General features: G+C 50.5%; 1 protein-coding gene across 2 annotated transcripts in view; it reads left to right on the top strand.

Moving 5' to 3' along the window:
• CCDC93 (coiled-coil domain containing 93) overlaps positions 1-14,388 on the top strand; it is a 2,015,088-nt gene that overhangs the window by 615,179 nt on the left and 1,385,521 nt on the right. For both annotated transcript variants that reach the window (XM_069616593.1, XM_069616592.1), the window contains one exon: positions 5,811-5,861. In XM_069616593.1, the coding sequence (XP_069472694.1) occupies positions 5,811-5,861 (51 nt within the window). The remainder of the gene's footprint in view (positions 1-5,810; positions 5,862-14,388) is intronic.

Below are 14,388 nucleotides of genomic sequence, written 5' to 3'. Positions count from 1 at the left end.
CCACTTTGCACAACAAGCAAAATTAACCAAGGTTACTAAAGGCCACATGAGGAAAGCTTCATATTTAGCAAAATTGAGAATAAAGCGTAAGAAACGAAACTCAGCAGAGGCAACCCATGCCAGGACAACCAATGTCGTGTCAGTGGAATAGACGAACAGTAGCTACAATTAATTGAAAATAAAAACAGAATATCCTGCCTCTGAAAGGTCAAGATAAGAAGACGAAAGCAGGTGGTTGGTGAGACGAAAATCAAATACACAAATTGATGAAGAGGCAAATTCACGGTGTCTGAATCACGTGAGCAGCCAAGCGAGCAGAAGTAAGACCGTCACACCTAGGCATGGCAACAGGCCAGGAGAAGGTTGCCAGTCATTTGGTCGAAAACATTTGGTCGACTGGACAACTGGTCGACACCATTTGGTCGAAAACCAAATGGTCGATTTTTATTTTTTTTTATTTTTACCCCTTTTTTGTTTTTTTTTGGGGGGTCCCCCCCCCCCCCCCAACCCATGTTTTTCTTTTTTTTTTTCTTCACACGAAATCCCACAAAACACATATATAAATAAAATAAAAAAATTTCGACCACTTGGTTTTCGACCAAATGGTGTCGACCAGTTTGCAGTCGACCAAATGACCGGACACCCCAGGAGAAGATATCAGAACTTTTCCAGACAGGAGATGCAGTCTCGAGGCCAACCACAGTGAAATAATTGACACATGGCCACTAAAGTTATGATAGATTGTAACAATAATTGAAGGAAGGCCGGGGGAACTGAGGGGCACCCTGCACCTGGCCAACCATTCTGCGTGCTGCTAAGCAAAGTGAAAAAGTACAAGTGGGGTTAGTGCTAACCCAATCACAATGGACCAAGTCATCTAGGGTCCTATAGTTAGTAGAATCAATGGGACGCCGTACTTTTAGTGACATCTACGGTGACCAGTTTGAAAGTAGGGCTTAGATGCCCCACCTGACAGTATTTACCCAATCCCGATACCCCGTTTACCCAATCCCCTTACCCTTACCATATACAGATGTAGTACCTATATTAAAGTTACCTCTTCTGAACCAATAGAAGTGCATGCCAACTTTTAAGTTTTACATGTCACTGATGTCAAGTTTTTAGTATAAATGTCAAATAATTTATGAAGATTGTTGGAGTTGTCAAGCGAGAAGGAAGATCATGCATCCGCTGATATTCATGAGACTCCCTGTTTTTTGTACTTTTCATTAAACGGACTCCCTTTGTTAAACCGTCGAGTTGTCGTTATTGATTTGGTGTTGGAGTAATAATCTGCACCCCCATCCATATCACGGGTGCTGCTGTCTTGTCTTAGAGTGCCTCTGAGCAAACCCTGACTCTGTGGGCCGGTTGGGGGTCTCAGAGCACAGGCCGCTACACAATAAGTCCCCCTGTGGGTGGTACTCAGCAGGAGGATCTCCTGGGGAGAGAATCCCTCTGGCTAGGGACAAGGACAACCATTCAAGGGAAATGCAGTATGTCCACACTTCATTACCTCCACTCACCTCCTACACATCCTCCCATCCCATCACTCAACCCTCTGTACCCCACACTTCCATTTGTTTCTGTAGCATTAATAACCTGGAAGATACTGGGATGAGGAAGAATAGGGTTGACTTTGGGAAGCTCTCCCCAGAAGGGACTGGGACGAGGAAGAGCATGGGTGACTATAGAAAGAGCTCCCTGAAAGGTACTGGGTCGAGGAGGACATGCAGAGCAGTGTGGAGTCCTCAAGAGAATGTGCACATGCATTCTAGTCGTTTTGATCATTCAAATATTAAAACCAAAGTAGGGCTTACCTTTGTGAGAAGCCCTCCCAGGAGGAACCGCAAACGAGGAAGCCGTTCGGCAGAGCACCTGGAAGAATCCATCGAGTGCGGCAGGAACAAGGGACCCGCGATGTCCCTGTTTGCTCCAGCGAAGAGGAACAGGGCGGGGGCCTGGCCAGGAGAAGGTCGGGCTACGAGAAGAACCTGGTTGATGCTTTTATGCCCAAGCATGTGGAAGGAAGAGGCACGCTGTGTGAACACAGCAGCTGCCAGAAAGCCAGGGAAGCTAGGGGAAACTCAAAGCTGAAGCTCGGAGAGCCACAGACCAACCAGAGAAAGCCAGCAAGAACCCTAAAGGTTGCTGGGATGGTTGGGAAGGGCACAAGGGAGCTGTTGAAAACCCCACGAGTACCAAGCAGGGATGAGGAGCGAACCCCTGTGAAAGAAACCCAAATACGGGTCTGAGACCCACACCCAAAAAGCAAGAAGAGTCATCCAAGTCATCAACTTCATGGCAGTACCTGTCAGGAGAGTGAATCACGTCTGCAAAAACCCAGAAGGACTGTGTGTCAGCCATCTTCTTCGTGGCAGTACCTGGCAGGAAAGTAAACCAGGTCGGCCAAAGCCTGAGAAGGGGCAGGAAAAGGGAGGCATCCCCCTGAAGCTGTGAATTGTAATAAGAAGCCTGAGAAAGGCCAGGGGAAGGGAGATATTCCCCCTATGGTTGTGAACTGTAACAAAAAGACTCAGAAAGGCCAGGAGAAGAGTGGCATTCCCCCCTGGCATTGTAAACTGTGAAAGTAAGGTCCAAGAAAGTCTCAGAACGGAGCTGAGGAAGGCCAGGGGATTGGAGTTATTCACCTGACATTGTAAAAACATGAAGCCAAGTGAAGAGAGAGAGACCAGGGGAAGGGAGTCATTCACCCTGGCTCTGTGCAAAGGAAAATACAAAGAGAAAGACAGCTGTAGAAGGAAGCCGTTCTCTTGGAAATTGAGTTCACAAGGTACCTGGAGAAGGGATGAATTCTCCAGCAACCCAGTAGTGAAAGGTAACTATCAGCAATAAGGATTGTTGATGTTTAAGCTGGAACTTTACCCTTTTGAGTTGATCTGAGAACGTTGCTGTTTGTTTGACATTTCAACCTTGAACTTTGTGATGTATCTTGAATAGGGGTTGAGACCTGCGGAAGGAATCCATTCCCTCAGGTAAAAGTCCCACCTACAATTGGAACTGTGATCCATAGTCCAGAAGATGGGGATAATTCTTCTGCACCAAGAAGATCCACTACCACTTTAATTTAGTTACAAGTGTAAGGGATAGAAGCAGGGCTTTGACACAGCACGGTGGGCTCTTGATTTACATAGACATCTTGACTGAATCCTTAGTATTTTAGTTGAGGTAGGGAAACCCCTCTTAGAGTTATGGAGAGGTAGGGTTTATATTTTGGAGACTAACCTGGTTGTGCTCCCTGCACTAACCATCTCATGCAACAGTGGGGCTACAAGGGGCTCTTTTGGGAAGTCTGTAAACCAGTCTCTCAACCCTACCAGCAGCCTAAAATAAGTGAAAATATCAAATGCCATCTCTTCCCCTCTAGCTTTAAATCCCTCCAATTACAGAAATTGTCCATCCGGAAATAGATCACCCCAGCTGGTTAAACCCATCTATCCATGTACTGTGTATAAACCTTCTCGCCTGTAAGGGGTATTCCTGGTATGTACTTGATCGAGAGGAGTGGGCAGTATAACACCTCGGCCCTGGATTTGCCTTGGATGCGCTTCCAAGCATTACAAGTCAGCTCTACCATATTTCAGGGTTTTGTGACCAACTGTGGGGAGGTGAGAACCACCACCCTCAGTAGTGACGGCGACACCAGTGCTCTCTCAACCTGTACTTGAGCCCGATGAGGCCTTGCCTCAAACCAGTGTAGCAAATAAGACGCCTGTGCCACCGTCCAGTAATCTTCCAGGTCTGGCATGGCTAGCCCCCCTCCCCCTTTTCTAGGGGAGCAGTCAACTTCTCCCACCGCATTCTGGCCCGTTTCCCCCTCTATATGAAGGTTGCCCGACACGAGGTCCAGAAGAATAAGGTGGATGTACCTGAGGTCTCGGAGGGAGGGGGGGATGTCGGGAGAGTTGGGAATGTTATATTATGTTGTTTTTTGGATTATGCATATTGCATTGACTAATCAATAATCCTTTGTTTGTCACTACTTGTTGAAAATCCAATAAAATAAATGAAGGTTGTTAGAGCGGATTTCAGAGACTTAAAGAACCTTGAGGGAACCAGTATAGGGACATTAAGGAGGGTCTACAGAAATCTCTGTAATATGACAATTATAATGAATGTGGTGCAGCCAAGTATGGATAAGGGTAGATTTCCTCCACTGCCTCAGAAATGACTCAGTACCCTCCAGTTTCACCTCGTAATTCTCCCAGTAAAGCAAGTCTTGTGATCTGGCCACCATCACCCCCAGATAACAGGTCTGCTCGAGGTGCCACTAAAAATCGAATTAGTCAACCTCACTGTCCCATTGGTCAGGGGAAACAGAACCGATTCGGAGGGATTAATGTTCAGTCCGGAAAATTGTCCTAAACCCATACCCAGGCACGAGATGATTAATTTATGCATACAAAGTCGCACCCCATGTCAATGTGTCGTGCCCTAACCATCTCTACCAAGGGTTCCACCTCAAGGGCAAAAAGGAGAGACAATGGGCACCCCTGCCTGGTTACCCTTCCCATCTTCATAGGTGCCGAGAGCTTACCATTCACTCGAATTTGGGCCACTTGGCCCCCATACAGAAGTGAGACCATCCGTATAAACTCTTCCCCCATTCCCATCTGCCTCAGCACAGCCAAGAGAAACAGCCACTCAATTGAATCGAATGCCTTCTCAGCATGGAGGAGGGCTGCTACCACCTGAGTCTGGTGCTCCAGAGCTGACATGAGGCCAAATAATCTACGGAGCCCATAGGATGTGGAGCGCCCGGGTATAAACCCGACTCGATCCGCCAGGACACACTACGACATTAGCGTGGTGAGTCTATTAGCCAGCGCTCTTGGCAGAATCTTATTGTCTACTTTTATAAGCAATATCGGGCAGTAGGACGCACAGCTTTCTGCCTCTTTTCCCTGTTTCAAGAGGAGCATGACCACCGCCTCCTGCATTGATCCCTGCAGTTCCCCATCCTATGTCGCATGTTGGTACATGTTAAGCATTTGAGGGACCAGTACGTCCCTGTAGGCCATGTAGAAATCGGCTGAAAGACAGTCAGGGCCAGCTGCCTTCCAGGCAGGTAGTGATTTAATTGCCTTGTGAATCTCTTGTTCCACTAATGACCCCTGCAGCCACTCCCTTTCTCCCTAAGCCAGCCAGTACAGCGCAATCTGATTTAGATATTCTTCTAACCTAGTTTGGTCCGCTTCGTTCCTGGAAGAGTAGAGCACAGAGTAAAAGTGGACTAATGCCCACATAATCCTCATCATTCTGCCTGAGTGTCCCCGAATGGTCAGTGATCCCACTGATATGAGACTTATTATTTTCGGCTTTAATTACTCGCATGACTAAAGCCCCGGATCTCCGACCCTCCCCGTATCTCTGCACAGTGGCTGATACTAATAATAATAATTTAGCATTTCTATAGCGCTACAAACCCTCCGGTATCTGAGCGCTGCTTATTATTACCCGAGGTATGTGGTGCTCATTCTATTAAGGAATTTGACCTCCTGGTTGGCGTTGTCCCTAAATACTTTTAGTCCTGCCGGAATCGGGCCTGTTTCTCTTGTGGCTGCACCAAAAATACTTGATGATGAAAGAGTTCTGCACCTGAATATTCTTGAACTCAGTCTTTTACATATTTATGAACTTCTTGAACTACTGATTTTATTTTGACCATGTCACTGTACTTTAAACTTTTGGATGTTAATATATGAAGTTGTTCAATATGATATGTTAGTTTTCTGAGGCAATTTCGCTAAACATTGAAACATGCAACCTTTTCTTTTTCTTCACACCAGATCCGAATTAAAACACTGATGACTGGAATGGCTGCAATGGAAATAGAAGAGGTAAACATCTAATAACAAATGTTCTTTAAGCACTTTCCACTTAAGAATTTTATTTTATTTTAATGACGCACTATAGCCTGTCACTGGCGGATCTTAATTAACCTAAATCCTGTTGAGCAGAGTTAGTTCTGTGAAAGGTCATTCGTGTTGAAATGCATCTTGATTCACATTTACCCATGGTATGATCAAAGTTCTTTGTGAGCACAAGCTATCCTTTTGGATAAGTCACCATGTCTCTTTATGGTTTAGTTAAGCATTGTTACAAGGCGGATATAGATCAATCATCAGCCAGGCATGTCTTGTTATGGTGCTGAAGATTTATCTGGGTGTTTATAACTACAAAATTGTGCCGAAATAAACCGGGATGTGGACTTTAAACTAAATTAATGGTCAAGATAGTTACTCATCTTTTTCCGTTCTTATCCCAAGTGCCTTTTATGTTCCAGGAAGACAAGTCAAAAGAATCCCCCCCCCCCTTCTATTCAATCAGGAATACCAAAGAACGTTCAGGGATTTCAAAGAATCTGGGTCCAGTTACCCAGCAATAAATGGGGGTAAGTTCAAGTCACTCACAGTGTTGAAAGGCCCAGGAATCCCTCTGTGCTTCTTGAACTCCCACAGCAGTTTTCTTCTTCAGTCACCCTTCCAAAGAGATCTGATTTCAAGGGTTGCACACCTGAAAGCCTAAATCTGGGTGAACACAGGATTGAACCTGGAGATTCCCAGCATTGGACCTCAAGGTAACTGATTGGTCATTGGTTGGTTCGCTGGGATCTTGGATGGAGGAACTCCTAGCTCTGGCCTAGGGAATGTCTGACTAACACCCAGCCCTGCTAACTCCCCTGACTTGCCTCCTTAGTTCCTGCGTAACAATTGTGCTGTTTGGGAAGCTATTTCATCCTCCCTTCCATGGCTTTATCTCCTACCAACTCCTTGTCACCTCGCCACATTTTCGTACCTTCTTCAGTCCACATGTTGTGTATGTGGGTTGCCTGCCCTCTATGGCTCAGCTCGCCCAGGTTGTTTTCCTCATCTCTCACTACGTGTTTTACTACTAACTCCTCTATCAGCATTTGCTGACCTCAGTTTGTTTTCTACTCTTTCCTCATTACTATCCTTTTTTGTTAACCTTACTCCCTCTTCCTTCTTTGGTTTTGTCTCCTGCACTTGATGTTTCTTTTTCTGTCAAAGCCCTTCTGCCTGTCAGTAGTCTCACCACCTCCTCCTGGTCTCTCAGCACTACCTCGTAGATTCTCACCATATGCTCCTGCTCATTCAACACCACCTCCTGGACTCTCACCAACTCCTTCTCCTTCCTTTACCTTCATCTTCATGTCCTCATCCAGCTGTTTAGCAACTCCTCTTCCTTCTATACTAGAAGCCTCCTCTCTTTCTCCACCCCCAGTCGCACCCTCTCATCTTCTCCAGCCACCTCATAACCAGCCTTATCGTCTCTTTTTCTCTCACCCCAGTAAACTCCTTCTCTCCACCTCTGATCTCTCCAGGCTCCCACACCTCGAACCAAACTGAGCGTTCTGTATAGGGGCCTTGCTCCTCCCTCTCAGACCTGCCTCTTCCATCACTTGCGGGTTTATTGTATATAAATTTGCTATGTTGCATTGATTGTTTGTAACTCATGGGCAGTGCTCGGCCCATTCTGCAAATCCCTGCCTAGATGACTGTGAAGCAGTCGATTTTTTTTTTTTGCAGGGGCCATCTTGCCTCTAGTATTGCTGCATTCTCTTCACAGGTTTTTTTTTTAGTTCGAACCCCTTCGCCCACAAACAGATTAGTCTTCACGCAGGCCTTTTGAACTTTACCTGAGTAAGTGAGAGATCACTTGTTTCCTTCTTGCGCTGCCCGTTGTCACCCGGCAGTGTGCCTAGGTTTTCCCAGCTGCTTCAGATTTGTTTAATCTCTCTGAGTTTCTTACACGGAAAATGCTCTTTTTGACACAGTGTGACAAGTCCCTGAACACTCTTGAGAGAGCGTGGCGTGAATTAGGGGATCTCCCCAATCTGCCCTTGGGCACTGCATCATGGAGCCACTGGGTACCTGGGTCTGTGGTCACACCATTCATAACTCTTGAACAAGGCAATGCAATTCTCCTCAGCACTTAGAATTCAGCAGGTTGCACTTGACAACAATGTCGGTTTTCTGAGTGATATCACCCGAAAAACCAGTATAATGTTGAAACCCCTATCGCATCTAGCTGTTTGTATTAAACCGCAGTCAAGAAGTGAACCATGATAACACTTGTTGCGTCTAAAAATGTATTTCCCAGTCAGAGGCTTAGTCACATTACCCCACATCTGTCCTAATCCCTCCAACTCCACATATTACCAAGATCCAATTTGTTCCTGCATCAAAGGTTATAGTGAGAGTTTAAAAATAATTTCAATAGTAATTCTTTTCAGGGTTCATGTCCTGGTATCTTTGACTTTGTACCTACCTGTTTACACTATAGAATTATTTCCTTGCTGGGTTTCCATTGATGCTGGTAGTGTCAATTCTCCAGCATGGGGTCTGGCATGGATTCACATGCTCATGAATATTCCCCGTCGTCAGGCTGGGAATCCTCAGTAAATAAAAAAATCAGTATCAGTTTCGTTTCTGATCTGTCTTTCTTAGTAGTAATCAGTCACTGGTCTCTGGGTCATACTGCCCCCAGCCAATGACTGCCCTCTCCCTAAGCCCCGCCCCTGGCAGCCATCCTCAGATTTTTACTGCACGTTCAAGTGTTGGGAGTCCTCGTGCTATAGCTCTCAAGCTTTTACTGCGTTTTGCGCTTTTTCAAAGAGATCTCATTTTTCGGTTTAATGGAGCCTCAAGCTCCACCGTTTCTGCTTCCAATCAATGGGGAACCGTTTTGGATTTATCTACGCTCCTCAAGGGTGAAGTTTTCGTCGAGTTACGCTTCTTGGAGGATTCCAGAGGTTTCGGAGGCCTACCTCGCAGACGAGAAGAACATGGCCCAGGAGAAGGGAAGCTCGACTCCCGGCAAACTGTTCAGGATCGGCCCTGGATGCAACCTACAGAATGTGTTCAAGGAGGGCGAGCATTCGAAATGCCTTTACTGCCTCCACAAGGACAAAACGCACGTGGAGAAGGGCTGTGCGTTTTGCATGAACATGTCGGATCGGACTATGAGGGATCGCTGGACCGTCTCTCCAACTGGCTGAAAGGCAAGAGCCCAGCAGGTGAGAAGAAGAAGAAGAAGAAGAAGTCTGAGCGGTCTTCTAAGTCCTGTGAGGGCGCCCCGGCGATGGGGGCCCAACAGAAGGCAAAGCACCGTGATTCTGCGGACACCGGGAGCTCCGAACGGTCGGGCTCCTCGGCTGCCAGGCAGGGTGCACCTTCACCGACGCCATCAACCGTGAGCCAACGCTCTGGCTCGGGGAAGAGAAAATCTGAGAACCCGGCTAAGCTTCTGGAGAGGCCCCGGTCGATCTCGAAGGATCAGGCCCTAAGGTGAAGGCCTCAAGCACGCCCAAGGTGGTGAAGGCCTTGATCCCGGCCAAGGCCTCGATCGAGGTAGTCGCTGCGGCACTGGCGAAGCCTGTAGAGGCTATCCCAGTGGAGGCGACCTAGGGGCCCAGAGTTTCCCTGCCTCCGCAGGGAATCCTCTTTTAAGCCCATCGAGAAGACCCCAGTGGAAAAAGAGGGGGGGCGGTGGCCGTTACAGACACGGGGACAACCTCCGAGGAGGAACTGACCGAGAATTTGGAAGAGGCCCAGCCCCACGGGAGGAATCCCGAGGAGGGGGACGACGAGAGCGAGGGTGGCAACGATGACGAGGTTCCCGTGGAGGAACAACCGTCGCTCCCGTTACGCCCGTCGCAACCCGAGCCTCAGGGCAACTCGGCAGCCATTTTGACGGCAATCCAAGCCTTATGCACGGAGATAAGGACGAGACTGCCCCTACCCCCGACGGAAGACCCAGCTGTACCGGGTCCGTCGGGAAGCCCTCCGAACAAGAGGAGGAGAATTCATCCAGTGCCCCTTCAGCCCTCACGGCATTCTCAGCCTTTGTCGCCTTCCCTGATCCCAAGGGACGACACGGGAACGGACACGGCCACAACAGGGACAGATGACAACGGCGGTGACGATGGGACTGACCTCCCGTCTCCGATTCCTCGGGCGTCCCCGCCCGACGAGATTGGCTCCTTCCACGCCATGATTGCCAGGGCATCCAAGCTTTTTCAGCTCTGCTCTGAGGAGAAGAAGGAAGGCTTCCTCTCCCAACGGCGCGAGGCCAAGAGGAAGACGGTCCTCGCGGTGCCGTTGCTGGATGACATCTGGGACGAGGGACTTGACCTCCTCAAGAACCCGTCCACGACACCTGCCAAGAGGGACCGGTATGAGAAGAAGTACCGGGTCCCAGACACCGCCCCGTTGTGCCTTAGGGCGCAGCTGACCCCGGATTTGGTCGTCTCAGCAGCGGCCAAGAAGAAAGCGGGGGCATCGGCTTCATCCTCAAGTTCCCCACCAGACGGCGAGGGAAAGAAGCTGGACGCAGTGGGACGACGAGTCATCTCGTCAGCGGTGACGACGATTAAGGCGGCCAACGCCCTAGCGATTGGGGCCCGCTACGACAGGGAATTGTTGTACAAGATCGCCCCCCCTGTTGGACTTCTCCCGGACGACAAGAGGGCAGAGGCCCTGGCGATCCTACAGGAGGGTGAGGTGGCGTCGGACTTCGCCATAACTGTGGCCACAGACATTGCCGACACCGGTTTCCGCCAGTTGGGCAACAGCATTTGCCATTGACGGCGGGGGTGGCTCAAGGCGACGGATTTCCGCCAGGACGTGCAAGCCAAGGTTTTGGACATGCCCTTCGACAGGAACAATCTGTTTGGAAAGACTGTGGATGAGTCGCTGCAGGCCATCAAGACCGACACTGAGACGGCTCGGGCCTTGGGAGTTCTGCAGCAATGGCGGCCGCCCTTTCGGAACTCCGGAGGCAAGCAAGGTGCCTCCAAAGGATTCGGCGGCGGCTCCTCGACCTACCGTCAGGCGGCCCGCTCCTCGTCGCAAGAAGCCTACAGGGGACGAGGCAAGTCAGGTGGATCTCGCCGTCGTCGCCAGGGAAGCCAAGGCGGCAAGGCTGCTTCCAAGCAAGACTGAACCGGCCGTCGCGTCGGGCCCCCACCGAAGCACCCCGGTGGGAGGCCGGCTAACAGAGTTCATCAGCATGTGGGGGAGTCCATCTCCACCGACCATTGGGTGCTGGATGCCCTGGCCCACGGGCACAATCTGGAATTTCTAAAAAAAAAGTGCCCCCGAATTCCGCCCGTGGCCAGGAAGGTAAACCACGTCCCTCAACTGCTGTTAGAGGTAAGGGCGATGCTCAAGAAAGGAGCCATCAAGCTCGTCCCAAAGAGGCTCCGGGGCTCCGGAGTATACTCAAGATACTTCCTCGTCAGAAAGAAGACAGGAGGTTGGCATCCCATCCTGGACTTGCGTCGGCTAAACAAATACATCAAGGCACAGAAGTTCCGATTGGTCACCCTCCAGCAAGTGCTGGGCCAGCTGGAGGAAGGCGACTTCCTATCGTCGTCGGATCTGGAGGATGCGTACTTTCACATCCCCATCCTAAAAGGACACCGAAAGTTTCAGGTTCGTGGTCCAAGGGCGGCACTACCTGTTCAAGGCCCTCCCATTTGGATTGAAGTCGGCGCCGAGGGTGTTCACCAAGTGCCTTGCACCAGTGGCGGCGCGGCTGCGCCAGCAGGGGATCCACGTCTATCCCTATCGGGACGACTGGCTCATCCGACTGTTCACGGATTCTCCATCAACTTCCCCAAATCCCACCTGATTCTGTCGCAGGTCGCGCTGTTTCTGGAAGCCAAGCTCGATACAGTAGCGCAGTTGGCCTCGCCGTTGGAGGAAAGAACGCAGGCCATCCTGGGCAAGGTACAGCGTCTGCTGGCCACGGACATGGCCAGAGTGAGGTCCATCAAGTCCCTTCTCGGGATGATGTCCTCTTGCATCTATCTGGTGAGCCTGTGCAGGCTTCGGATGTGTCCTCTGCAGGAGTTCCTCGACGCCCGTTGGATGCAAGCGAGGGGCGGCTTCGAGGACAAGATCTCACTCAACGAAGTATTCCGCCAAGCAATTCGATGGTGAGGCACCTCGCCGCGGGCACGGACTTTCAGACCCCAGCATACCAGGTGACGGTGAAGACGGATGCCTCCTTGGAGGGGTGGGGAGCGCACACCGGAGATCTTCATGCGAGAGGCCTGTGGCTCCCGGGAGGAGAGGCTGCTGCACATCAACATACTGGAGCTCCGAGCAGTGTTCTGGGCCCTCAAGTATTTCATCCCGTCCCTCAAGGGCAAGGTGGTGAGGATCTTCACCGACAACACCACCACAATGTTCTACATCCGGAAGAAGGGAGGAACCAGATCCCCAGCCCTGTCCAAGGAAGCCCAGGATCTGTGGCACTGGGCTGTTGCCCAGGGGATGTTTCTGTTGCCTTTCCATCTAGCAGGGATAGAAAACACCATCGCCGTCTCACTCAGCAGGGAGCTGCCTCGAGTGGGAACTACGCCAGGATCAAGTGGATCAACTCTTCCGGCAATGGGGCAAACCCCAAATCGACCTGTTCGTGACGGCGACATACTCCAAGTGCCAGAGGTTGCCAGCAGGTTCCCCCAGCCGAGGAGCATGGGCGATGCTTTCTCGTTCCCCTTGGATGGCCTGTTCCTGTATGCGTTCCCGCCGTTGCTGCTCAGGCTCATCAACCAACTCAAGAGGTACCGGTGCAGGATGATCCGCGTCGCACCGAGGTGGCCGAGACAGATATGGTTCCCGGACCTTCTGGACTTGTCAGCATGCACACCAGTCAAACTGTCGACGGACGCAGATCTTCTCTCCAGAGAAGGAGGCACCATTCTTCATCACAACCCGGAGTCGCTGAACTTGCAGGCCTGGCTCCTGCAGCACTAGAGTTTGGAGGGTACGATATGCCGGCTGACTGCAGAGAGGTTCTTGCAAAGGCCAGGGCGTCCTCAACTCTCAAGTGCTATGGACGCAAGTGGAAGAGGTTCTCTGTCTGGTGCCGTGCACAGAAGATTAACCCTCTACGGATTACAGCCCCTCAAGTGCTGCTGTACTTACTGTCGCTGGCCAAAGCTGGACTAGCTCACGCTTCCACCAAGATACATCTGGCAATGATTTCCCGATGCACCAGAACTGCAGGACGGTAGTCCCTGTGGTCTCATCGCCTGGTGAAGGAGTTTATGAAAGGACTGTTCTGATTGTTCCCGCCGGTGAAGGCTCCAGCCCTGGCATGGGAGCTCAACGTGGTGCTGACCAGGCTCATGGGCCTGCCATTCGAGCCCTTGCATTCGGCTCTGTTGAAGTTCCTGTCGTGGAAGACAGCGTTCCTTGTGGCCATCACCTCTGCACGACGCGTGGGAGAGATTCAGGCCCTTTCCTGCAGGCCTCTTACTTGACTTTCCACGAGACGAGGGTGGTGCTGAGGACGCACCCCTCCTTCATGCCCAAGGTGCCATCTCAACGAGCCCTTGGTGTTACCAGTCTTTTTCCTGTTGCCTTCATCGCCGGCCCAGAGGACTTTGCACTCGCTGGATGTAGCTAGAGCGCTGAAGTTCTACGTGGACCGAACAAAGAGTTTTCGGAAGACATCACAGCTGTTTGTGAACTTTGGACCTGTGAACCAAGGGAAGGCTCTCTCGAAGGCTTCCATTTCCAGATGGCTCTCCGGCTGCTTCATGCACTGTCATCGGTTGGCAAACCGACCACTGCCCGGCCGTCCGAGAGCCCATTCGACCAGAGCGATCGCTGCTACCACAGCGTTCTTGTCTGGTGTGCCCCTGCTGGACATCTGCAGGGCTGCTACATGGAGGTCGACGCACACCTTCACGAGATTCTACTGCGTCGACCGGGATTCCAGGGAGGAGTCCAGAGTCGGCCAGGCAGTGCTGCGCAACCTGTTCGCTTAAGGTGAGCCTGGTGAGGAGGTAAGAGATGCTTAATGTTGAGTTTTATGTAATGCTTAATGTTGAGCCTTGCCACCTCCCGTGGTTGTGTATGTGTGTACTGCTATGTATTGTTATATTCATGAGCATGTGAATCCATGCCAGACCCCATGCTGGAGAAGGAACAAGTTACTTACCTGTAACTATTGTTCTCCAGCATGGGTCTGGCATGGATTCACATGCGAGCCCTCCCTCCTTCCCCTCTGCAGCTCTTCACTTGGTCATACTGCCACTTTACGTGCTACCAAATCTGAGGATGGCTGCCAAGGGCGGGGCTTAGGGAGAGGGCAGTCATTGGCTGGAGGCAGTATGACCCAGAGACCAGTGATTGGTTACTACTAAGAAAGACAGATCAGAAACGAAACTGATACTGATTTTTTTCTTTACCAAGGATTCCCAGCCTGACGACGGGGAATATTCATGAGCATGTGAATCCATGCCAGACCCATGCTGGAGAACAACAGTTAAAGGTAAGTAACTTGTTCCTTCAGGCAGTACAGAACAACATCTTATATGGTGCC

The sequence above is a fragment of the Ambystoma mexicanum genome, chromosome 9, assembly GCF_040938575.1.
Source record: "Ambystoma mexicanum isolate Mex_15411 chromosome 9, UKY_AmexF1_1, whole genome shotgun sequence".
NCBI lineage: Eukaryota > Metazoa > Chordata > Amphibia > Caudata > Ambystomatidae > Ambystoma > Ambystoma mexicanum.
The sequence above is the reverse complement of the archived record's forward strand: the minus strand, read 5'-3'. Positions and strand labels throughout refer to the sequence as shown.